The sequence below is a fragment of the Leptodactylus fuscus genome, chromosome 3 (genome assembly GCF_031893055.1).
Source record: "Leptodactylus fuscus isolate aLepFus1 chromosome 3, aLepFus1.hap2, whole genome shotgun sequence".
Taxonomy (NCBI): domain Eukaryota; kingdom Metazoa; phylum Chordata; class Amphibia; order Anura; family Leptodactylidae; genus Leptodactylus; species Leptodactylus fuscus.
This window is the reverse complement of record NC_134267.1, coordinates 171,439,687-171,466,237: the sequence shown is the minus strand read 5'-3', so window position 1 is coordinate 171,466,237 and position 26,551 is coordinate 171,439,687. Positions and strand designations below refer to the sequence as shown.

General features: G+C 43.7%; 1 protein-coding gene across 3 annotated transcripts in view; it reads left to right on the top strand.

Moving 5' to 3' along the window:
• Positions 1-26,551, top strand: part of KCNAB1 (potassium voltage-gated channel subfamily A regulatory beta subunit 1) — a 266,191-nt gene that overhangs the window by 141,716 nt on the left and 97,924 nt on the right. For all 3 annotated transcript variants that reach the window (XM_075268759.1, XM_075268760.1, XM_075268761.1), the window contains exon 2: positions 12,505-12,548. In XM_075268759.1, the coding sequence (XP_075124860.1) occupies positions 12,505-12,548 (44 nt within the window). The remainder of the gene's footprint in view (positions 1-12,504; positions 12,549-26,551) is intronic.

Genomic DNA, 26,551 nt, shown 5'->3' with positions numbered 1-26,551 from the left:
AGCCTCTAAACAGCCAAGTTTTGGGAAATTCATGGTGGAGGGAGCCTCTAACCAGCCCAGTTTGGACCAATTCATGGTGGAGGGAGCCTCTAAACAGCCCAGTTTGGGCAAATTCATGGTGGAGGGAGCCTCTAAACAGCCCAGTTTGGGCAAATTCATGGTGGAGGGAGCCTCTAACCAGCCCAGTTTGGACCAATTAATGGTGGAGGGAGCCTCTAAACAGCCAAGTTTTGGGAAATTCATGGTGGAGGGAGCCTCTAACCAGCCCAGTTTGGACCAATTAATGGTGGAGGGAGCCTCTAACCACCCCAGTTTGGGCAAATTCATGGTGGAGGGAGCCTCTAACCAGCCCAGTTTGGACCAATTAATGGTGGAGGGAGCCTCTAAACAGCCAAGTTTTGGGAAATTCATGGTGGAGGGAGCCTCTAACCAGCCCAGTTTGGACCAATTCATGGTGGAGGGAGCCTCTAAACAGCCCAGTTTGGGCAAATTCATGGTGGAGGGAGCCTCTAAACAGCCAAGTTTTGGGAAATTCATGGTGGAGGGAGCCTCTAACCAGCCCAGTTTGGACCAATTCATGGTGGAGGGAGCCTCTAAAAACCCCAGTTTGGACCAATTCATGGTGGAGGGAGCCTCTAAACAGCCCAGTTTGGGCAAATTCATGGTGGAGGGAGCCTCTAACCAGCAGAGTTGGTGGAAATCAGGGTGGAGGGAGCCTCTAACCAGCAGAGTTGGGGGAAATCAGGGTGGAGGGAGCCTAGTATTAGCAGAATTGTGCAACGCTTATGGTGGATGAGTATGAGGATGCGGAGGAATTGGAGAGGTTGAGTACAGACATGGAGTTTCATGTTGGGGTGCTTTACACAGGTGGGCACAAAAATGACGGCTCTACCCAGTGGTGGTTCATTTTTATCAAAGTGAGCCGGTCGGCACTCTCAGCTGACAGACGGGTGCGCTTGTCAGTGATGATGCCACCGGCTGCACTGAACACCCTCTCAGATAGGACGCTGGCGGCAGGACAGGACAGCACCTCCAAGGCATATAGGGCAAGTTCAAGCCACAGGTCCAACTTCGACACCCAATACGTGTAGGGCGCAGAGGGGTCGGAGAGGACAGGGCTGTGGTCGGAAAGGTATTCCCGCAACATGCGCCTATACTTCTCACGCCTGGTGACACTAGGACCCTCCGTGGCGGCACTTTGGCGAGGGGGTGCCATCAAGGTGTCCCAGACCTTAGACAGTGTGCCCCTCGTTTGTGTGGACCGGTGAGAACTTGGTTGCCTACTGGAGGAACTGCCCTCCCTGCCGCCAACGTCACATGCTGGAAACATCTCCATCATATTCTGCACCAATTGCCTGTGGCAAGCATTGATGCGATTGGCCCTCCCCTCTACCGGAATAAAAGACGAGATGTTGTTTTTATACCGGGGGTCAAGGATAGCAAAGATCCAGTACTGGTTGTCCTCCATGATTTTGACAATACGCTTGTCGGTTGTAAAGCACCCCAACATGAACTCAGCCATGTCTGCCACAGTGTTAGTTGGCATGACTCCTCTGGCCCCACCGGAAAGTTCAATCTCCATTTCCTCCTCATCCTCCATGTCTACCCATCCGCGCTGCAACAATGGGACGATTCGAAGTTGCCCGGAAGCCTCCTGTATCACCATCACATCATCGGACAACTCTTCTTCCTCCTCCTCCTCCTCCTCCTCCATTAAACGCAGTGAAGCGGACAGATGTGTGGACCTACTCTCCAGCTGTGACGGATCGGATGCTATCCCTAACTCCTCTGTGTGATCTGAGTTATCCCTGATGTCAATCAGGGATTCTCTCAGAACACACAAGAGCGGGATTGTAAGGCTCACCATCGCATCCTCAGAGCTCACCCTCCTTGTGGACTCCTCAAAGACCCGTAGGATGTCACAAAGGTCTCTCATCCATGGCCACTCATGGATGTGAAACTGAGGCAGCTGACTTTGTGGCACCCTAGGGTTTTGTAGCTGGTATTCCATCAAAGGTCTCTGCTGCTCAACCACTCTATTCAACATCTGAAACGTTGAGTTCCAGCGTGTGGGGACGTCGCACAAAAGCCGGTGTTGTGGCACATGCAGGCGTTGCTGGAGAGATTTTAAGCTAGCAGCGGCTACTGTCGACTTGCGAAAGTGGGCGCACATGCGCCGCACTTTCACCAGTAGCTCTGGAACATTGGGGTAACTCTTTAGGAAACGTTGCACCACTAGGTTGAAGACGTGGGCCAGGCATGGAACATGTTGGAGTCCGGCAAGCTCCAGAGCTGCTACCAGGTTCCGGCCGTTATCACAAACGACCATGCCTGGGCCCAGGTGCAGCGGCTCAAACCATATTGCCGTCTCATCGAGGAGGGCATCCCTCACCTCGGAGGCAGTGTGCTGTCTGTCCCCCAAGCTGATCAGCTTCAGCACAGCCTGCTGACGTCTACCAACGCCAGTGCTGCAACGTTTCCAACTCGTAGCTGGGGTCAATCTAACAGCGGAGGAGGAGGCGGTGGCGGAGGAGGAGGCGGTGGCGGAGGAGGAGGCGGTAGAGGAGGAGGAGGAGGGGGGTGTTCTTCTCGTGTCCCTGCCAGGAATGTTAGGCGGGGAGACGAGGTACACCGGGCCAGTTTGGGAAGCAGTCCCAGCCTCAACTACATTCACCCAGTGTGCCGTCAGTGACATGTAGCGTCCCTGTCCGCATGCACTTGTCCACGCGTCGGTGGTCAAGTGGACCTTTGTGCAAAGCGCGGAACTAAGGGCCCGCCTGATGTTGAGTGACACGTGCTGGTGCAAGGCGGGGACGGCACACCGGGAGAAGTAGTGACGGCTAGGGACGGCATAGCGAGGTGCCGCAGTTGCCATCAGGTCCAGGAAGGCGGGAGTTTCAACAAGCCGGAACGCCAACATCTCCTGGGCCAGCAGTTTAGCGATGTTGGCGTTCAAGGCTTGCGCGTGTGGGTGGTTAGCAGTGTATTTCTGCCGCCGCTCCAATGTCTGAGAGATGGTGGGTTGTTGTAAAGAAACGCCTGATGGTGCCTTTGATGGTGCAGGAGAAGGAGATAAGACAGGACCAGGGGAGGATGAGGTAGAAGTCAACAAAGTGGCGGAGGCAGATGAAGTGGTGTCCTGGCTCGTCCTCTGGAGTGCATCGCCAGCACAGTCAGCAGTGGCAGTGGCAGAGGCAGAGGCAGAGGCAGTGGCAGTGGCGTGAACGGCAGGCGGCCTTTGTCCTGCCGTTGCTGCCTGCCACTGATTCCAGTGCTTGGATTCCAAATGACGGCGCATTGAAGTGGTGGACAGGTTGCTCTTCTCAGAGCCCCTAATCAATTTCGAGAGGCAAATTGTGCAGACAACACTATATCTGTCCTCGGCGCATTCCTTGAAAAAACTCCACACCTTCGAGAAACGTGCCCTCGAGGTGGGAGTTTTTCGGGGCTGGGTACGAACTGGAACATCTTGGGAGATTCCGGGTGTGGCCTGGCTTCGCCTAAGCTGCTGACCTCTGCCTCTGCCTCTAGCTACCCTTTTTGGTGCTGCACCTGCCTCAACATCCACACTACTTTCCCCGCTTGACATCCCCCCTGTCCAGGTCGGGTCAGTGTCCTCATCATCCACCACTTCCTCTTCCAACTCCTGTCTCATCTCCTCCTCCCGCACAATGCGCCGGTCAACTGGATGCCCTGACGGCAACTGCGTCACATCATCGTCGATGAGGGTGGGTTGCTGGTCATCCACCACCAAATCGAACGGAGATGGAGGAGACTCTAGTGTTTGAGCATCTGGATACAGATGCTCCTCTGTTAGGTTCGTGGAATCGTGACGTGGAGAGGCAGGTTGAGGGACAATGAAAGGAGCGGAGAACAGCTCTGGGGAGCAGGGACAGTTTGGGTTATTGTTCTGTAAAGCTTCGGAATTTTGGGAGGAAGGAAGACAAGACTGTTGGGTAATAGGAGGAGAGGAGGCAGAGTCTGACTGGCTGCTGGACAATGTGCTGTAAGCGTTCTCTGACAGCCATTGCAAGACCTGTTCCTGGTTCTCGGGCCTACTAAGGTTTGTACCCTGCAGTTTAGTTAATGTGGCAAGCAACCCTGGCACTGTGGAGTGGCGCAATGCTTGCTGCCCCACAGGAGTAGGCACGGGACGCCCTGTGGCTTCACTGCTACCTTGCTCCCCAGAACCATTCCCCCGACCTCGCCCACGGCCTCGTCCACGTCCCTTTCCGGGAGCCTTGCGCATTTTGAATTCCTAGTTAGAAATTGGCACTGTATACCAGTAGTAAAAATTGTGGGTGCACGTAACCCCAATATATTCTTTGAATTACCAGTCAGAAACTGGCACTATATGGCAGTAGCAAGAAATGAGGGTATTTGTATTCCCAATATACTCTTTGAATTCCCAGTCAGACAATGGCACTGTATACCAGTAGTAAAAATTGTGGGTGCACGTAACCCCAATATATTCTTTGAATTCCCAGTCAGAAACTGGCACTATATGGCAGTAGCAAGAAATGAGGGTATTTATAACCCCAATATATTCTTTGAATTCCCAGTCAGACAATGGCACTGTATACCAGTAGTAAAAATTGTGGGTGCACGTAACCCCAATATATTCTTTGAATTCCCAGTCAGAAACTGGCACTATATGGCAGTAGCAAGAAATGAGGGTATTTGTATTCCCAATATACTCTTTGAATTCCCAGTCAGACAATGGCACTGTATACCAGTAGTAAAAATTGTGGGTGCACGTAACCCCAATATATTCTTTGAATTCCCAGTCAGAAACTGGCACTATATGGCAGTAGCAAGAAATGAGGGTATTTATAACCCCAATATATTCTTTGAATTCCCAGTCAGACAATGGCACTGTATACCAGTAGTAAAAATTGTGGGTGCACGTAACCCCAATATATTCTTTGAATTCCCAGTCAGAAACTGGCACTATATGGCAGTAGCAAGAAATGAGGGTATTTGTATTCCCAATATACTCTTTGAATTCCCAGTCAGACAATGGCACTGTATACCAGTAGTAAAAATTGTGGGTGCACGTAACCCCAATATATTCTTTGAATTCCCAGTCAGAAACTGGCACTATATGGCAGTAGCAAGAAATGAGGGTATTTATAACCCCAATATATTCTTTGAATTCCCAGTCAGACAATGGCACTGTATACCAGTAGTAAAAATTGTGGGTGCACGTAACCCCAATATATTCTTTGAATTCCCAGTCAGAAACTGGCACTATATGGCAGTAGCAAGAAATGAGGGTATTTGTATTCCCAATATACTCTTTGAATTCCCAGTCAGACAATGGCACTGTATACCAGTAGTAAAAATTGTGGGTGCACGTAACCCCAATATATTCTTTGAATTCCCAGTCAGAAACTGGCACTATATGGCAGTAGCAAGAAATGAGGGTATTTATAACCCCAATATATTCTTTGAATTCCCAGTCAGACAATGGCACTGTATACCAGTAGTAAAAATTGTGGGTGCACGTAACCCCAATATATTCTTTGAATTCCCAGTCAGAAACTGGCACTATATGGCAGTAGCAAGAAATGAGGGTATTTGTATTCCCAATATACTCTTTGAATTCCCAGTCAGACAATGGCACTGTATACCAGTAGTAAAAATTGTGGGTGCACGTAACCCCAATATATTCTTTGAATTCCCAGTCAGAAACTGGCACTATATGGCAGTAGCAAGAAATGAGGGTATTTATAACCCCAATATATTCTTTGAATTCCCAGTCAGACAATGGCACTGTATACCAGTAGTAAAAATTGTGGGTGCACGTAACCCCAATATATTCTTTGAATTCCCAGTCAGAAACTGGCACTATATGGCAGTAGCAAGAAATGAGGGTATTTGTATTCCCAATATACTCTTTGAATTCCCAGTCAGACAATGGCACTGTATACCAGTAGTAAAAATTGTGGGTGCACGTAACCCCAATATATTCTTTGAATTCCCAGTCAGAAACTGGCACTATATGGCAGTAGCAAGAAATGAGGGTATTTATAACCCCAATATATTCTTTGAATTCCCAGTCAGACAATGGCACTGTATACCAGTAGTAAAAATTGTGGGTGCACGTAACCCCAATATATTCTTTGAATTACCAGTCAGAAACTGGCACTATATGGCAGTAGCAAGAAATGAGGGTATTTATAACCCCAATATATTCTTTGAATTCCCAGTCAGACAATGGCACTGTATTCCAGTAGTAAAAATTGTGGGTGCACGTAACCCCAATATATTCTTTGAATTACCAGTCAGAAACTGGCACTATATGGCAGTAGCAAGAAATGAGGGTATTTATAACCCCAATATATTCTTTGAATTCCCAGTCAGACAATGGCACTGTATACCAGTAGTAAAAATTGTGGGTGCACGTAACCCCAATATATTCTTTGAATTCCCAGTCAGAAACTGGCACTATATGGCAGTAGCAAGAAATGAGGGTATTTGTATTCCCAATATACTCTTTGAATTCCCAGTCAGACAATGGCACTGTATACCAGTAGTAAAAATTGTGGGTGCACGTAACCCCAATATATTCTTTGAATTCCCAGTCAGAAACTGGCACTATATGGCAGTAGCAAGAAATGAGGGTATTTATAACCCCAATATATTCTTTGAATTCCCAGTCAGACAATGGCACTGTATACCAGTAGTAAAAATTGTGGGTGCACGTAACCCCAATATATTCTTTGAATTCCCAGTCAGAAACTGGCACTATATGGCAGTAGCAAGAAATGAGGGTATTTGTATTCCCAATATACTCTTTGAATTCCCAGTCAGACAATGGCACTGTATACCAGTAGTAAAAATTGTGGGTGCACGTAACCCCAATATATTCTTTGAATTACCAGTCAGAAACTGGCACTATATGGCAGTAGCAAGAAATGAGGGTATTTATAACCCCAATATATTCTTTGAATTCCCAGTCAGACAATGGCACTGTATACCAGTAGTAAAAATTGTGGGTGCACGTAACCCCAATATATTCTTTGAATTCCCAGTCAGAAACTGGCACTATATGGCAGTAGCAAGAAATGAGGGTATTTGTATTCCCAATATACTCTTTGAATTCCCAGTCAGACAATGGCACTGTATACCAGTAGTAAAAATTGTGGGTGCACGTAACCCCAATATATTCTTTGAATTCCCAGTCAGACACTGGCACTATATGGCAGTAGCAAGAAATGAGGGTATTTGTATTCCCAATATATTCTTTGAATTCCCAGTCAGACAATGGCACTGTATACCAGTAGTAAAAATTGTGGGTGCACGTAACCCCAATATATTCTTTGAATTACCAGTCAGAAACTGGCACTATATGGCAGTAGCAAGAAATGAGGGTATTTGTATTCCCAATATATTCTTTGAATTCCCAGTCAGACAATGGCACTGTATACCAGTAGTAAAAATTGTGGGTGTATATAGCCCCAATTCTATTGCTAGGGGACTTGCAGGGTATTTCTGGGGTGAAGGTGGGGGGGCACACCGTTGGAACGGGTATCGGGGTATATATCGGGTATACGGGAATACACTGACAGTGTATTCCATTCAGGATCCTGGGAAAGCTGGGTTGCGGCGATTGAGCCCGTCAGTGCCACGTTACACTGACAAGCTTCTCCCTGGAATTTAGCTCTTACAAGAGCTGTTGGTTGTCTTCTCCTTCCTATCCTAGCCTGTCCCTGCCTACCCAGAATCTAAGCCCTAGCTAGCTGGACGGAAACCTCCGTCCTCGGTGAATTGCAAGCTCAGAATGACGCGAAGCTGGGCGTCGCTGTTCTTTTAAATTAGAGGTCACATGTTTTCGGCAGCCAATGGGTTTTACCTACTTTTTTCAACGTCACCGGTGTCGTAGTTCCTGTCCCACCTACCCAGCGCTGTTATTGGAGCAAAAAAGGCGCCAGGGAAGGTGGGAGGGGAATCGAGTAATGGCGCACTTTACCACGCGGTGTTCGATTCGATTCGAACATGCCGAACAGCCTAATATCCGATCGAACATGAGTTCGATAGAACACTGTTCGCTCATCTCTAATGCTTGTCATTTGCTTTGTATTTCTTAATCACATAAGAGGGGTTACAAAACAAGTACATTTGCATATAATAAGAGGTATACGTAAATGGGCTTATATGGTACTGGTGTGGGTGTGCGTAACTTGTGTTTATTATCTGGCAGATTGCTATTTAGAACATAGTAAACTTTTAGTTAGATAAGCATGTCCCTGACAATATCCTCTACAATTATGTCATCAAAAGTAATTATCTGTGTCAGTAACATGGAGACGCATGGTATCATTGCCCACTATGACATGTCACAGGGACACAAAACAACTGGTGAATCCACTTAGACTATATGGCAAGGATAGCTTCTAGCACCCAAAGGAAAGGTATGATGTGACCTGTTTCTATGCCCAAACTAGTAACATCATCACCTTTTCTGTTCCATTAAAGGAGACAAGTCAGTAAGCGTCCCCATTCCAACAATACCACACTTGCGACTATCCATTACATCTTATGAACTTTGTGGCACAAGTATATGCTCATTTTTCCTACATGGTCCTATCATAGCTGATTACATCAAGATAGTCAAAAAGAAAAAAAATTCCAGCCTGCACTTGACTGAAGATGTTTATTTGCACCTGTACATGGTGTGTAACACATATTGAACCATGAGAATAAAGACCTTCAGTCAAGTAGAGTTTGGATAAAACTGGAGTAGTTAGTCAATGAATCCAACAATATCTTTTCCGTGTCTTTGCTGTCCACACTAACATTGGTATTCAAAGCAGTGGTGATTTTTTACTCTATTTCTCCCATTTCAAACCTATGTCTTCATTTCCATCTATGGAGGCATCGTGCCTTTGTTATGAGCTACCCCAAATCTTCAGTATAGTTACCGCAGCAGTCTAAAAGCTTCTGATCCTCAGATTGTAGGGTCATTGCTGTACTATCAGTGCTCTACTGTAATGTTATGCCCCATAATTTCACCACCTAATCTGAGGTCTCAAAGGCGACATTCAGGCAATGTGTCTGACATTGCACCACTAGGAGATCATTACCCCTATTACTGTATGTAGTCACCAGCACTGATGCCCTAACATGTCACTTTCAATCCCCACCGATAATGTCATTGTTTTATCTACCACTTCACATTATAGCTCCCCCCCCCCCCCCATTATCCCCTCTAATACAATTTCTAGAGTTTTCTTAGTAAAATAATTTTGCAGTATACTTTATGGAGCTACTTTGCACTGCAAGTACATGGTCTTTTTTCCGTTCCTTATCACCCTCATAAACCTTCGTAGTAATAGCATACAGATCAGATTCCTGGCATGACAAAAGATAGTAGGATTTTTCCAGACATATATGGAGGAACCAAGGAACAGTGTTCAATCTGGACAAAAGAAATGGAACAATGTATCTTTTCAGGTATTTTAGGTAAACGTTCCAAATCATTTTCGCTGTTGGTGGGTAGATGTCATTTTATTACTTTTTTTAATCTGCAGTCTGACTTTTCTCAAAATACTTTCTAAAACATATTATTATGCATCTCACAAGAGTAAGTTAGAACAAGACAGATGTTCTGTAGATGTCAGGATGGTTTGTAACGTAATAATATATACAATATCAGCTACAATGGAAGACAAGAGGCTCCATATTATGCAATTGTTATTTCTGTCAGGGAAACAATCACTAATTCACAATATATACCAGACAAGCACAAAGTATGCAGTGGAAATGTGCCAAAGAGGAGCTATTCTGTTCTAAGGGATGCAAATATTTTAGTATGTTTTGTATCCAATATAGAAAAATAAACATGGGTATTAATTTTTTATTATGCTAGAGAAACTCCAATGAAATGTCTCAGTACAGCAATGTTAGGAACCTAATGCAATAATAATCACAGTAAGGCTGTATTCACACAGAGTAACGCCAGGCGTTTTTTGTGTGCTTTTTGCACATAGCTATTTTGCGGTGGCGTTGACCGGCGTTAAGGCGGCGTATACGCGGCGTTAACGCGGCGCTACGCAGCGTTAACGCGGCACTATGTGCAAAAAACACACAAAAAACGCCTGGCGTTACTCTGTGTGAATACAGCCTTAGTCTTGGGTAACTAGAATCCCCAGGCACCGAGGTAAAAACAGTCCTGATTGTACAATACTCTCCTAACTGGAGTGGAACCAGGTCCCAGAGTTCTTTGCCAGAGCTCCTGATGGTGGATTTGGACTTGGTAAAATCCAGGACCTGGAACCGCTACCACCCAGAGAGCACCACACACCCAGTGAACCCCAAGTTAAGAGGACCCAGAAAAAAACAGACACTAACCTCAGTGGATGAAGTTCGGGAGAGCAGGTCAGTGCGGAAAGACATACAGGTTAGTTGGTAATCCAGAGGTCAAGGCAGGTTTTACGGGGAAGCCAAAACGTAGTCAATCAAGCCAAGTCGGTTCACAGGAGTTCACATAATAGCAGGAGAGAGAGGCAGAAGCATAGTCAGGAGTACCAGGTCATACACAGGAGGTTTGCAGAGTAGCCAAAACAGGAGTTAGAAGAGAGATCAGGAAAAGCCAAAGGTCATGCACATGAGGTCAGCTAAATGCCAAGTCAGGAGATCAGGAAGAGGTTGTCTGTAAAGCAAGCCAGGGTCATACACATGCAGGGAGGCAATCAAGAGAACTAAGACAGGAGGCAGGTACAACGCAGTGGAGGTGATTCCTGTAATAAATTAATGACCAGCGGCGGGCCAGGGCCAGACTTAGGCCTAAATAGCCTTCGGCCCACTACTGACCCTCTGACCCCAGAAACACGAGTCCCGTCACTAGAGGGAGACCGGAACCCCTACAGAGTCAAGCGGAGGTTCTGGCCCTCCTCCATGAGGGACCGGAAGCGCCATTCCGGCACTGGACACAGAGCGGACAGAGAGCCTCCGCCTGGCACAGCGGAGGCCCTGGTCCACCCTAACAAGCAATTTAGCTGGTTTATGTTTCGACAAAGTGAAAAGGAATCAGCATTGGTTATGTCCACATTTACATCCATTAGGAGCTTCTGCTGCAGATTCTGTCGAAAACTGCAGATAAAATAGCACAGCACGCTACACAATTTTGTCAGATAAATTGATGGACACCATAACAAATACCAAGTGCACTCAAGGAGTCCATCAGCACTGTTGGTGTCTGCCATGTTATGATCATCCAGTGTTGCTTTTCATTTTTGTTGTTCCTTTGAAAGAACAATACAATGGAAAGCATATATGCATTGAAAATAATGGTACCATCTACTAATACTAACTTCTTTTACTATTTCCGATTTTTCTATAAATAAGCAATACCAATGAACTTTTTTAGAACCTGGTTTATTGTTTGTATACCAAGATTTCCCTTTTATTGGAGAATAGATGGCGTGGTCTTTTTTGATTCTCTTTTACTAAGAAAACTGTATAGTGTTCGAAAAATGTGAGCTCTCCATGGGACACATGCTAACTGTATGGAACTGTATGGTTATTTCTCAAAACACATGTAAAGCTGGGGAAAAAACGTCAACGTTATACAGTCCATGGAACGTGGATGGGATTGTAGGGATTCTAATGAATCCCATCCACACATTGCAGAAAAATGTGTGTTTTTGGAAATCATGTATGTCAATTATACCTACGGAAATGCTGGCAGTTTCCCTATAGGTATAATTGAAGCAGAAAGTCCACTGAGGACTTTCTGTATAAAGAACAGTAGGAAAAAAAACACAATGCGATTCCGCCACATTTTTTCCCACAGTCCTTTTTGCTTTAGCCCACTACATGGGGCCTTAGCCTAAAATTGGATTTTCTGCTAATTTTATGGGGTTTGTAATATTGATGACCTATCTTTAGGTGACCTGGAACCACCATAAATCAGTTGTTTGAAGAGACTGCAGTGCTTGGATTAGCACTATGGCCTCTTTGCTAAACACCAAGCATAGCAACATGCCTTGCATAGGTGCTGCGTTTGATATTGTAGCTGTCTTGGATGGGACTGAGCTACAAATAGACCAGGCGATGAATAAGATGAATAAAGATGATGTCACTGACTTGTGAAGTGGCAGTGGCTCTCGAGTAAGTGCTGGAAGTCTTAGCGTCCGTTCACACGATATAACGCGGCATTCATTTTGACATGTAAACTCATGTCAGAGTCAGCACTGCAAAAGAGAATCCCATTGACTTCACATTGAAATCAATGGGTTAAAAAGCCTCCCATTGATTTCAATGTGTTACGTGTGCTAAATGGAACCCAATGAAGTCAATGGGATTCTGACACCAGTTTACGTGACAGAATCATCGCCACGTTACATTGTGTGAATGGACCCTTGGGTATCAGATCTATAGTAAGGATAGGCCATCAATATTTAACTTCCAGAAAACCCATTGAATAGATTTTTCCTAGAATAACACATTACGGTACTCTTTATAACTGACAACAATGTTGTTTCTTATTTTTCTTAGAAATCTTGGGAAATCCGGACTTCGTGTATCATGCCTAGGACTCGGTAAGTGTAACATTCCAATAGTGATGTAATCTTGAGACATGGCAGCTATAAAGGATATTGTAATAATATAGACCAAGAGTAATTGATACAAATCACTTTCCTACTCTCTTATTAATTCTTCTAACTCTAGGTTCACACTAGCACCTGTAGTCTGTTCTCAGCTTTCTGTCTTCTGCATGCTGAAGACGGAAAGCTGTCAGACCAGGTCCCGCCGTGAGCACCGGTGAGCGTTTTATGCTCTCTGCCACGAAACAGTTTTTTTTAAATCGGACACAGAGTACTGCATGTCAGACTCTGTGTCCAATTTAAAAAAAACTGTTTCGCGGCCGGACCGCTTTCAAACCCATTCAAATGAATGGGTATGAAAGAGTCCTGCAGGTTTCTGTCTTCTGCTCAGATTTGTGAAGGAAACGGAAACCTGCATGAACGGAGACCGGGCGCAGATGTGAACGAGCCCTAACTCAGATTCAGGCGGTAACAAAACTTACTGCAAGCTATTAAAAATCAGAAAATGATTGAGGCTATTTGAGATAAGAAGTTGCTGAACACCCCTAACCCCTAAAATGGCATCACTACAAAGTAGAGATGAGTGAACAGTGAAATATTTGAGATTCGATATTCGTTTCGAATAGCCCCTCAATATTCGACTATTCGAATATGGGGAAAAATGCTTCGTTTCAGGGGAAGCCACACTTCGACTCAGGAGAGTCACTAAGTCCAATATGACACCCCAGAAAATGATGCCAACACCCTGGAATGCAACTGGGACAGCAGGGGAAGCATGCCTAGGGGCATCTAACATTCCCAAGTACCTGTATTATGCCACTCTCTCGTCGGGATCCCTCTCAGCTTGCGATATGTGGGAGCTGATTTTTCCCATAGGAATACATTGACCAGTGTTGATTGGCCGAATGCCATATAGAGTACAGCATTCAGCCAATCAACGCTGGTTCTGCCGGAGGAGGCAGAGTCTAAGATCGGTCCACAGCAGTCTCCATTCTGGTCCGATCTCAGATGTAGCAGTGTTGAGCGCACAGCTCTGCTACACCAGAGATGTAGCAGAGCTGAGTGTGCGCTGAGCTCTGCTACATCCAGAGATGTAGCAAAGCTGAGTGTGCGCTGAGCTCTGCTACACAAGAGATGTAGCAGAGCTGAGTGCCGGAGGAGGCGGAGTCTAAGATCGGTCCACAGTCCGATCTCAGATGTAGCAGTGTTGAGCTCTCAGCTCTGTTACACCTGAGATGTAGCAGAGCTGAGTGTGCCCTGAGCTCTGCTATACCACAGATGTAGCAGAGCTGGCCATGCGCTGAGCTCTGCTACACCAGAGATGCATCTCTGGTGTAGCAGAGCTCAGCGCACACTCAGCTCTGCTACATCTCTGGATGTAGTTGTAAGGATTGGAGTCAGGGTCAGGCAGTGCAAAGTGATACAGCTGGGAAAGCAACACTGTGCAACTAATGACAAAAGGGGTCGCAGGCCCTGCGGCTATAACTATGCTGTAGTATCTGAGATGAGGCAGACCAATGCACTTCCTAATTGAAGTGCGCCTGCCACGGCTCCTAACCTTCTATCCAGCGGCTAGGATAAGGGGAGAGGAGGCCCTGAAAGTCCTAGGGACTGGAGTCACGGGGTCACACCTAAACAGAAAGCACAGTGTAAATGCAATGCAAAACAAAAGACTAAACAGCATGGAACCAGGGAGGACCACAAGTCCCAGCAAGACACAGAAGAGAAGGCGAGGTCACACGAGCAAGAGGTCAAGCCAGGAGATATAATAAAAGGTACCAAATCAAAAGAGAAGGGATAGTCAAAAATACAAGCCGGGTCTAAAAACCAAGAAACATATGGAATACAAACAGACAGGGAATCAGACTGAGCAGGGGGACCAGAAAACACAAAGTGAATGGCTGGCAAGGATCCATGCCTGGGTGGGGATTAAATAGCAGCAGAAAAACACACCTGATGGCTAATGACATGGAGACTGAAGGCAAGGAAAAGATTAACCCTTAATGACCTAAGCACACCCAATAGAACTCCTAACACGTCTCCCAGGGAGATGCCGCGCAGCAAGGAGACCGCGGCGACTGCATATCCTGACAGTAGTAGAGCTCGGCACACACTCAGCTCTGCTACATCTCAGGTGTAGCAGAGCTGTGCGCTCAACACTGCTACATCTGAGATTGGACTCTTCAACCAGCAGATCATATATAGATGACTTACATGAGTATAGGTTGTGAATATATAAGTCCCAGAAAATGACTTTAATTTAGCTAGCTTGAAACTAGACCAGGTATTCATAAAAAGTGCCAAATTTATCAAAAGTGGCTCACACTGTTTCATAGATTCAGTACATCTGGACATGTATGGTAGACACATTTCTCTGCCCTGTGCTTCCTCCTGGTTGGGTTATGGTGCCAGCATTTTAAGACGCAATTGTGGCGCATACCATTAATACAACAACTTTTCAAATTGGTGCATTAAGGTGCAGAAAGTCTGTAATGTATATTAAATATATCATAAATGTAATTTTTTGGTGCAATTTCAACCATAATTCAGTATTTTGCATAAGCCATTGGCCCCAAAGTATGTGCCTTTCTGACAAAACCGGAGCTTTCTGCACAGAGATGGGAATCTGGCGCGTCAAATGCACAGCGTGACAGTATTAATACATTTTTTCCGATGTATCCAATTTATTCACTTTCAGATTCTATTGAAATATTTATGTCAATTTGGAAACTGACATAGAAACAAATACACAAAATGATGCTTCTAAATTACATAACAATTCTGCTTAGATAAACAGTCAGACACGTGTGCCAAGCAGGTGTTCAGGAATATCAAAAATAGGATCCTTTCCATGGGTGAGATAACTAAGGAAAGAGAATGTTGTCATAGTGACTAACAATACCGTGGGCCTTATGCATAAAAGCAAATCTAAAAAATTGTCAGCTTGGCCCAGAGCAACCAATCAGATGCCAGCGTTACTCTTCCAGAATATGTTTAAAAATCTGATAAGTTGCTATGGAGAATACAGACATTTTTATACAAAAGGCCCAATATTAATTCAGGCATAGCGGTACATACAATGCTACAACGGAGTAGAATAGAAAAAAAGCAGAGGTCAAACTATATCATGTCAGAGACACAATGGACTCAATAATGGACTCTCAAAAAGTTGTTGCAAATATTATACCTTTAACCACAAGATTGAATTCTAAATTTTTAACAAGTCCTGTTGCAGTGTTTTTATTGTATGTTTTATTTATATGATACTTGTGATTTTTTAAATTAAATTTGTTTTTATTTTTTATTTTTTTCTCCTGTAATTGTTTGATTTAGCCCAAGCTATTAGTAAGATTGTCCATTAGAACCACGAATGAGGAACCTGGCTATGAGCCTAAATTACCACATTGATGGCCAAATAAATCAGAAAAATGCAAAGCATTTATTGGAAAAACAGTATGGTTGTTTACTAAAGCATCAATGGTGCTACTGTGAGAGAAAGGCAATGATGTGGTAATATTTTTTTTTTTATTTAGGTATATAATCCTTTCCTAGTTAAATTACTTGTGGGATAGAGTTATATATCAAGGATTAGGAAATCCCAATGTGTTGAATATACAACTTGAAAGTGAATGTCTTCTGTTCACACCAAACAATTCTTAGCTTTCTCTGCAGGTTAGAATATATGGTGAGGTTGGAGTTTCAAATCCAATACAAGGACATAGGGAAAGATTTATTATTAGGGGAATTTTTAAAGTCAGTTATGCTGATGTCTGGTTACTACAATCTCCTCCAATCTCCTCCTAATGTTTGATAAATTTGGTGCTTATTTAAGTCTATCATTTATCTCCTGAGACATTACTCTATTTTCTACTAGCATGAGAGTTTGACAATTTCTACCATTAAAGCAACTTTTTTTCTAATCACCACGTCGGAATAGCCTTAAGCAAGGCTATTCATCTCCTACCTTTAGATGTGGTCTCCGTCACGCCGTTCCTTAGAAATACCGGTACTTACCGGTATGTTAATGAGGTCTCTGCAGCAATGGAGGCGTCCTTCTTCATCTGCCTCCTCCCCTTGTCTGTCGTCTTCTTTCTTCGTCATGTCTGACGCCTGCGCAGTCAGCTCTGACAGCAAGACCCTGTTAGAGCCGACTGCACATGCTCAGTAAGGTCTGTACAGCCCTCCGACGCGCAAGTGCACTCATCCAGGCGTCAGAGGGCTGTATGGACCTTACTGAGCATGCGCAGTCGGCTCTAACAGGGTCTCAGAACCGACTGCGCAGGCGTCAGACATGACGAAGAAAGAAGACGACAGACAAGGGGAGGAGGCAGATGAAGAAGAAGGACGCCCCCATTGCTGCCGAGACCTCATTAGCATACCGGTAAGTACCGGTATTTCTAAGGAACGGCGTGACGGAGACCACATCTAAAGGTAGGAGACGAATAGCCTTTCTTAAGGCTATTGCGATGTGGTAATTAGAAAAAAAGTTGCTTTAATGGTAGAATCCCTTTAAGATTAATCTAGGATACAGACAGGTATCCATATTCACTTTCTCACCCAGATTTTAAAAGTGGAATAAGTGGTGTAAAAAGGCAACAGTATAAGAAGCCCAAAAAAATATCTAAAATATAACCTTTAAATAAACCAAATGATAAAAAGAACAGAACAACAACCCTATACTCGAATTCTTCACATGTATAAATGGGTAAACTTCAATGGGACTGCTCTTAGTGAAAAAAGCAGCCCATTCATTTCAATGGGGAGCGCTCATATGCTGGCTCCCATTGAAATGAATGGGAACTGCTTTATACGCCGCTGATTCTGAACGTGTTTTACGTTCAGAATAAGCTGGCGTATACTCAGTGTGAACTCACCCTAAAAGGGAGCAGTTCTGCACCTTTATCCAAGATAAAACATAATAGCTGGCTGGCTCAAAAACTGCCGAGATACAGCACAAGTCTACTGGCCTAATGCCACACCAATGGGCTGAGGCTGGACAGATGAGCCTAAAATAGAGCTTTTTAGTAAAGTACACTATTCTACTATTTATTGAAAACAGAATGAGGATACAAATAAAAGAAAACAGTACCCACAGTCAAATATAATGGAGGTTCAAAGATGTTTGTAGGTTATTTTGCTGGTTCTGGCACTGGGTGCCTTGACTCTATGCAAGATATCATGAAATCTGAAGATTACCAAAGGATATTGCGTCTCAATGTAGGGCCCTGTGTCAGAAAACTGGGTTTGCATTCTAGATTATGTGTCTTCCAGCAGGTTTATGACCCCAAATGGATGGAAATAAAGTGCTAGAGAGTTCTGAAGAGGTCAATGAGTTTGGCTCTAAATGCCATTGAACACCTGTGGAGAGATCTTTTTTGTTGGGAGAAGAGAAGGCAGCCTTCAAATATGAGAGACCTGGAGCAGTTTGCAAAAGAAGAGTGACCCAAAATTCTGAGAGGTGTAAGCAGCTTGTTAATGGTTATAGGAAGTGATTGATTTCAGTTATTTTTTCCAAAGAGTAGGCAACTAAATATTAAGTTGAGGGTGCTAGTAATTTTTCCGGGCTCATTTTTGGTGTTTTACGTAAAATTGTATAATTTTTAGTTTTTGGGTTTTTTTTTTCATTTTTTTGTGCTGTTCCAATACACACAAAGAAAATAAAAATGTGTATAACAAAACATGTGTAATTGCAACAGTTACAGCCATGACTGTACAAGAGAGTGTTCACTGCATCTGCTATAAAATAGGGGCACCATGACCTCCTGTCCCTGTGTGGTAAAAAATGAAGTGGTGTCAGCTAGAGATGAGCGAGTACTGTTCGGATCAGCCGATCCGAACAGCACACTCCATAGAAATGAATGGATGCACCTGGTACTTCCGCTTTGACGGCGGCCGGCCACTTAACCCCCCGCGTGCCGGCTACGTCCATTCATTTCTATGCGAGCGTGCTGTTCGGATTGGCTGATCCGAACAGTGCTCGCTCATCTCTAGTGTCAGCAGATCCTTAAAGGGGTTCTACCATTTAAAACTTTTTTTTTCTAGTTGACATGTCAGAATAGCCTTAAGAAAGGCTATTCTTCTCCTACCTTTAGATATCTTCTTCATCCTGCCGTTCGGTTAAAAATTAGTTTCTCATCGGTATGCAAATGAGTTCTCTCGCAGCGCTGGGGCCCACTGGAGAACTCTCCAGTGCCGCCTCCATCTTCAGCAACAGCCTCTTCATCTTCCGGCGCTGGGGTCACACTTGTATGCCTGCGCAGTCGGCTCTGCCATCGGGCCGCAGGCACAGCCAAGTGTACATGCATTTTTTTTTTGTAGCCACTTACGCGAGCATGCGCAGTACGCTCCTGTAGTTCTATGGAGTACAGAGCGTACTGCGCATGCTCACATAAGTGGCCACAAAAAAAATGGCTATCGGCATGTGCACTGGGCTCTGCCTGCAGCCCGATGGCAGAGCCGACTGCACAGGCATACAAGTGTGACCCCAGCGCCGGAAGAAGAAGATGAAGAGGTTACTGACAAAGATGGAGGTGGTGTTGGAGAGAGCTTTCTCGTAGCATTGGGCATGCCCTTTGAGCTGTTTGAGCACTAGGGCCCTCCCCGAGTGCTGCGAGAGAACTCATTTGCATACCGACAAAAAACTGATTTTTAACTGAACGGCGGGGCGAAGAAGACATCTAACGGTAGGAGAAGAATAGTCTTTTTTAAGGCTATTGTGACGAGTCAACTAGAAAAAAAAAGTATTTAATGGTAGAATCCCTTTAAAGAGTTTTTCCCATGATAGACATTTATGTAATATCCTCAAGATATGCCATAAATCTGATAGGTGGTGGGACCCTCACCTATCTCTGGAATGAACCCCCAGACCCCTTCCCGCATCTGTCGCATCACTCTCATTCCAATTCCAGTGAACTTTGCAGTTTCTGTAACTTGAGAGATGCAGAGTGTAGCTGTTGTAAACTCTTCCCATAACTCCAGTTAACTTCTATGGCATTTACAGAAACATCATAGCTTAGTGAGCTTGACCATTCCCCTAACCACACCAAAGACTGGATTTGGCTGTCAGTAGGGTTCAGGAACAGCTGTGGAACGGGGTCTAGGGAAGTTCATTCTAGATGTAAGCCTAAGTTCCAGAGGTGAGACTCGTGAGATCAGCCATTTATGACTTATCCTGTGGATATGCTATACATGTCCCTCATGGGACAACCCTTTAATAGGTCCATTTGGTATGTTTGTTATGGAACTCCTGTCTTCAATGTATATGTCTGCTGAACAAAGCATCTCGCTCTGCGTCATTCAGGCAGGAAGTCCCAGCACACTCTGCAGCAGCAATAATCTGTCTATGAACACTGCATAGTCTTTCTATGTGTGCACATGGGGAATCTATTCTGTCTTTCATATAATGAGTACACCGGTGGTATTACTGAAAGAGAGGACAAAGTGTGCAAATTTAGCCCCACCCACTTTTATGTTGACTCCTCCCATTCTCATTCATTTTCCATGTGCCCCCACACAGTATAATTCTCCTATAGTCACCTGTAAATTATATGTCCCCCCATCTCTGTCCCCAGTTTCATATACACCCTCCATCTCTACCCCCAGATTCATGTCCCCCATCTCTGCCCCCAGATTCATGTCCCCCCATCTCTGCCCCCAGATTCATGTCCCCCATCTCTGCCCCCAGATTCATGTCCCCCATCTCTGCCCCAGATTCATGTCCCCCCCATCTCTGCCCCCAGATTCATGTCCCCCCATCTCTGCTCCCAGAATAATGTACCCCCATCTCTGCCCCCAGAATCATGTCCCCCATCTCTGCCCTCAGAATCATGCCCCCCCATCTCTGCCCCCAGATTCATACCCCCCCATCTCTGCCCCCAGATTCATGTCTCCCCCATCTCTGCCCCCAGATTCATGCTGTTCCCTCCCCCCCTTCATCTGCCCCCAGTTTCATGGACCCCCTTCATTATGTCCCATCTCAATGTTTAACACAAAAAAACACTTATACTCACCTTTGCGTCGTTCCCCCTCCGCTCTTTCCGCAGTTTCACTCACACAGTTGTAAGCGCGATGTGACGTCATCACATCGCGCTTACACAGCCACTAGTTGGAGCACCACGGCAAAGCAAGGAGCTGAGCTGTGACAGCTCCTTGCCGTATGTATTCAACTCAGATCTGCGTCCTCCGGACATAGATCTGAGTTGAAACCGGGACATACAGTACCTCCCGCCGCCGCGGCAAAGCAAAGAGCTGAGCTGTGACAGCTCCTTGTTTTAGTCGCGTATGTATTCAACTCAGATCTGCGTCCTCTGGAAATCGGGACATACCTCCCGCCAACCAGGGACAGGACACCGAAATCGTGAACCTCCCACAGAAATCGGGACGGTTGGGAGGTATGCATACCTGCTTGGCACTGATCTATATTTTAAATGGGTTATGTCATGAAAACTATTTATCCTTTATCCGTAGCATAGGAGATAAATTCCTGATCATTGGGGGCGCAAGTACGTTGTTCCAATTTACTTTAATGGGAGCTTTGGAAATAGTCAAGTGCTGTACTACAGCTATCTCTGGCACTCCCATTGGGTTCGTCCGTCCAAAAAGTAACACACCTGCATTTAGCCTTGCTACAGTCAAGCTGAATTCACAATGGTGAGAATATACCCTCCTTTCTCAGGATCAGTGAGGTCCTATGGATATAGGAAATACTTGTGGTGGAACCCCTTTAAATCACAGCTGCGAAGTCTTTTTTAGGATAAAGCTTTTTACATTCCATAAAAACTGATTATTTTTATTTTACACTCTTTCCTACACAGCTGCTTATTACTTTACTGTTTACAAACGTTTGCATGCAAAAAAAAAAACTATAAAAATCAGATTTGCAGTCAAGAGCCTAACGTACAAGTAATGCAAACAAATCCATTGCGTGCCTTCTCCCTAAATAGAAGGCTGAGTGGCTTAATAACTTTGTAAGTGGAATTACAGCGGAATGCTTATGTCTGTGTTGCTCTCAGTGGAGGATGCTCTATAGGATGCATTCATTATTAAGATAACAATACTTGTTATTTCATTGCCCACTTAACTGTTAACAGAGATGCTTGGGTGGAGTCTGCGGCCATATTTATAGCATGATTTCAGATAAAAGAGTTTAAACTGAATTCTAATGATACTGTAAATACATCAAAGGGAAGCCCCAAGGAAGCAAAAGAGGGCGGAAAATAAGAAAATTTCCATGATTTTTATGGTGTGGTAACTATGGTTACAGAATCTGTGGGTGTCTCACTCTGTGATTATTAAAGCAGAAGCACTTTGAACACATTCATGACTGCTTAGATACAAAAAGTCGTAGGAATACATTGGAAGAAACGTGTCCTTATGGGACACTTGTACATAACTGGCACCATCCTGGTGTGCTGACCGTAAGATCATAGCCCGATGTGATAATCATCAGCTAGATAACATAATTCCAGCAGCGTGGCATTGATGTATTGCCTCAGCAGATATGGGGTTAATAATGCAGTTATATCCAGATTGCCTTGCAAATTTGTCCGCTTATGTTTTGAACAAAAATGGCCTAAATTAGCTTTAGTGTTGGAAACAACATCTGCTCTATAAAACATTCAAGCAACTGTATGCATTATGCTTTCATAAGCTTATATATCATTTAACACTATTAATCGCCACATATTTTTTTGGGGAAAAAACTGACCAACAGAGTACAATAGCTATAAATGCAATCTTTTGATTCATTATTAATCATTTTGCTGCCAGGCAAACAGAAAATACTTATTATATTTCCTTTGGACTTCTACACATGACAGTCCACAGGCCCATCCATTTACTTCAGTGATCCGGGCCTGCAAAACGGACAGGAATAGGGCCTGTCCTGAGTTTTACCCCAGGCTCACGGCCCCATACACGGATCTGTGATAATAAATGGGCACGTGTGTGGGAGCTGTAGAATATAATGGGTCAGTGTGCAAAACACAGTTAGCACAGTAAAAATTCACTTTTAGGGTAAGTTCACACTGAGTAAACGTGCGTGTATTTTTGCAAAATACACGTGTAAAAATAAGACTCCCATTGACTTCAATGACATTTTACAGGTGTATTTTTACACGTTTTTATATAATATCATTGAAGTCAATGGGATAGCAAAATTTACAAGTGTAATTTTACTCTACAAAATAAGCTAGCGTTTACTCAGTGTGAACTTACCCTCATAGTAAAAAAAACTATCTTTCATTAAATTTGGTGAAGTTGGTGTAGATTCTGTTATCCGAATATCCCACGCCCATCTCAAAGAATTTTCTCAAGTTGCATCAATGCTCTAGAATGCTCTGCCCAGACAATCAGATTAAATCCTACCCAACTACTGCAGCTTCAAAAATGCCCTAAAAACTCATGTTTTTAGGCAGGCTGATTGAACAACCTGATCACTGTTCTAAATTTCCTCACACTAAGCTAGTGATTCTTATCCTAAGATTACCTTTTTCACTTTATTCCTCAACTATCCTTTATACTATTAATCTCAGAATCTGATCTTTAGATCTAGAAGTTACCCTGCACTCTATGAACTTGTATCATACAGCCTCAATTATATGACTTTATTTATTAAAAGATGGCTGAACCATTGCACCAAACAAGCCTTCTTACCTCCTGTGTCACCCATTTCCTCATAGATTGTAAGCTCTTGTGAGCAGTCTTTTGATCGTCCGCCTCAGGCAGCTGAGAGGCTAGGTTCACCACTGGTTGGGCACATATTGTCTTGGGTGCTCTGGGACAATTCCTCACACACTTTCTCAGTCATCTCTGGTGTGGTACTCCCCTTCATATTCAGGCATCGACTTCCAGACTCTGTTGTGGAAGCTTTACCCCTCAAAAGTGTCACTTCATCTAATGGTGGATGTAAAATATCACTCTCCTTGTGACAGGATGGCTTATTTCCTCCACACCTATAGCTCAGGTTAGAAGTTTAGAGCTCAGCTGTAGGCCTATGCCTAGGCCCTAGGGTGATGCACCTTAATAACAAGTACTTACTAGTCCCTATTTGCTACATAATTACTGAACAGTAATCTGGCCTTTTCCTCAGCACAACCTCCTCTGTGCCTGTCTGTGGGTTTGACCATTACTGGTGGGAAATTCTGACTTTACATCTACACAGTCAAAACAATAGCCCTAACCATAAGGCGTACAATAATACAATCTAGCACTAATACTGGCTTTATGCATCACATACTGTATAGTGTGATATACATTACATGGAGTAACATGTATAAGGCAATGACACAGTAACCATGTAATCCATAGAATCAAGAATGGAGCATTAAACTGATGTCCTTTTCTGATTTATTAATTCAATTTACTGATATAGCAGTGACGTATCCCACAATTTATAAATGTTATCACTCATTATACCACTTGGGGTTCACAAACTAAACTCCATATCAGTATGTCTTTGGAGTGTGGGAGGAAGCCCATGCAAATACAAGGAAAACATGCCACTGTGCTAACCACTGAGCCACCATACTGCCCAGCCCACATCAAGTAGATATCTATATTGTGTAATAGTGTATAGATAGATAGATAGATAGATAGATAGATAGATAGATAGATAGATAGATAGATAGATACAGAACCAGCCAGGGCTGTGTTCCATCTTTCCAAGGGAACCATAGCAGCTGTATGATTTGCCTATAAATATCCCTTTGGATAGGTATACCTAAAACGTGTAGCAAACGTACATTTAGAAGGCCACTGTTCTGAAAATGGCACGGACCAGAATGGCAATATCTAGCATTCAAAGAATTATGTCAGAAATGACATGCTGTGCAAGATATATATTTTATATGACTCTATTTATACTCTGCATGACAAATGCAGACCAAAGTAGTACTGTAGTCCAGAAAACCTCACTAGGGTTATATCAGCCTCTGGCCACTCCTGGTATGATATAGCTAAAAGAAATCCTGTAACATCCTGTGGTCTGCTGCCTTTATTCAGAGCATAGAGGTGCCGTGGAGAATTTCATTTCACAGTAGCTTCTCTCCGCTATATCTAAATCACTCCCACTCATATAAAACAATTTAGATATTAAATGTATATTTGAGAATTACTAAAGAATTACTAATGCATTTTCCTTTGCATATATTATATTATATCACCAGAATCCAGCATATCACCCTAGCCCTGTAGATAGGTTAGGATCACCTGAATCTAATATCCCCCCCCCCCATTTTGAATTGCTGCCTCCTTTGCCAAGATACCACTCTTTTTGTCAATATGCTAATTATCTCTTAGGAGCTATGGCAATGTCACCATTACTTACAAGAGCTCATTTGCATATTGACAAAAACAGATATCTTGGCAAGTGAGGCAGCAATTCACAAGAAGAAATACTGATTGATTTAAGTGACCCCAACATATCTCTGTGTGAGGCTAGCCTGGGTTATTCTGCTGGGTAACAGACTCCCTTTTAAGGCTTTTTCCAAAGATTTGGGCAACACTTTGAAGGATATATTTTTCGGTTTTCTTATCTTGTTCTGATTTTGCGTTATATCATGGTTTCCTTTCCATTTACGTCTAAGCACAAATGAGCAGGTCATTGTGGGTGTTCAGATGGAGGTAACACGATTAGGTTTCGGATGTTTAAGGGGTTTTCCCTGGATTGTAACTTATCACCTGTCCACATGAAACAAGATAACTGCCTGATCTGTCAGCAGGGAACCCCACAGGTCAGCAGAACGGTTCTATGGTCCTGTGTCTCCTGTTTCAATGTAGCAAACATTGAGCCTAGATAATGCTGCTGCTTAAAAACTGGGACTTCCATAGATGTCCAAGAGTTTCTCTTGGCTCTAATTTGACAATCCAATAGACTTTGAATGGAACAGCAAATGCTGGACACAAAACTCCCATTCATGGAGTTATAGAGGTGTCATTCAGGCACTTATCTCAATATATAGAAAATCGCAGAATGACAGGCGTCTTATAGCAGAACTAAGCTAAATTTCTGTGTATTTTCAAGTAGTAGATTTTTAAAGAAACTATATAAGAGAGAGCAAGGAGAAAAAAGTTTTACAAAAGTTATTCAATATAGCGTCAATTTAAAGAGATTTTGCTGAAAGCTGTATTAACTTTCGAAAAGAATTCAACTTAAAAAATGGGAAAGCAGTTTTCTAGACCCAGGCAATGGGCCAGTAAACCTGGATTCCTATATGTTTTATCCCAGTCCTGGGGGAAACACACGTAGCCTTTAATGTAGTTTGAAAAGTTTCTAAAAGAATGTTTTGTGTAACAAAGTTAGACAGACTACATGACAGGATTCTTAGGGCTGCAGCTCATGACCTACATTTCATCCGACTATATGGAGTTAGAGGAACACTCTGCATGGTGCTATTTTATAACAGTAACGGTAACTATCTGTAATGTTACCCACCTGATACAGGCCATAAAAAATGTTTCATGATCTTATTCAGGAAAATGGCATAACACACATTGACACCCAATGTGGAAAGAACAACCACAGATGGAGCCTTACTATGCCCTGGAAAGACTAATGTATTCAGTGCCTGTAGGTTTATAGTGTACAGAGACAGAACGCAGAGATACAAAGTGTACTGCTAATAGAACCTTGACAATGTGCTATTATGTGTTCAGAGATGCTTCTTAAATAGGTAATTTCATCAGTTTGCACTGCGAAAGGACATTTTCTCTTAAAGAGAAGCCCTCACCAAGTACAAAATGCTAAATGGCATACTTTATCTCATTGGCACTGTGCCCCTGGTCATATTGGCATTTTTTTAATCAATCCATCAACCCATGCAAAAGATATGGCCCCTGGTATTCTATATGTAAATCAGCGGGAAGTGGGCAGTAACCCACTTGGAGGAAATATATCCTCTATAGAGAATGTCACTTGGCTTTATAGAGTTATGAAGGAAGGAAGTGTAATGAAGCTGTGATTTACAACCTTAGTGGAAATTTGTGGCCATATTTTGTTT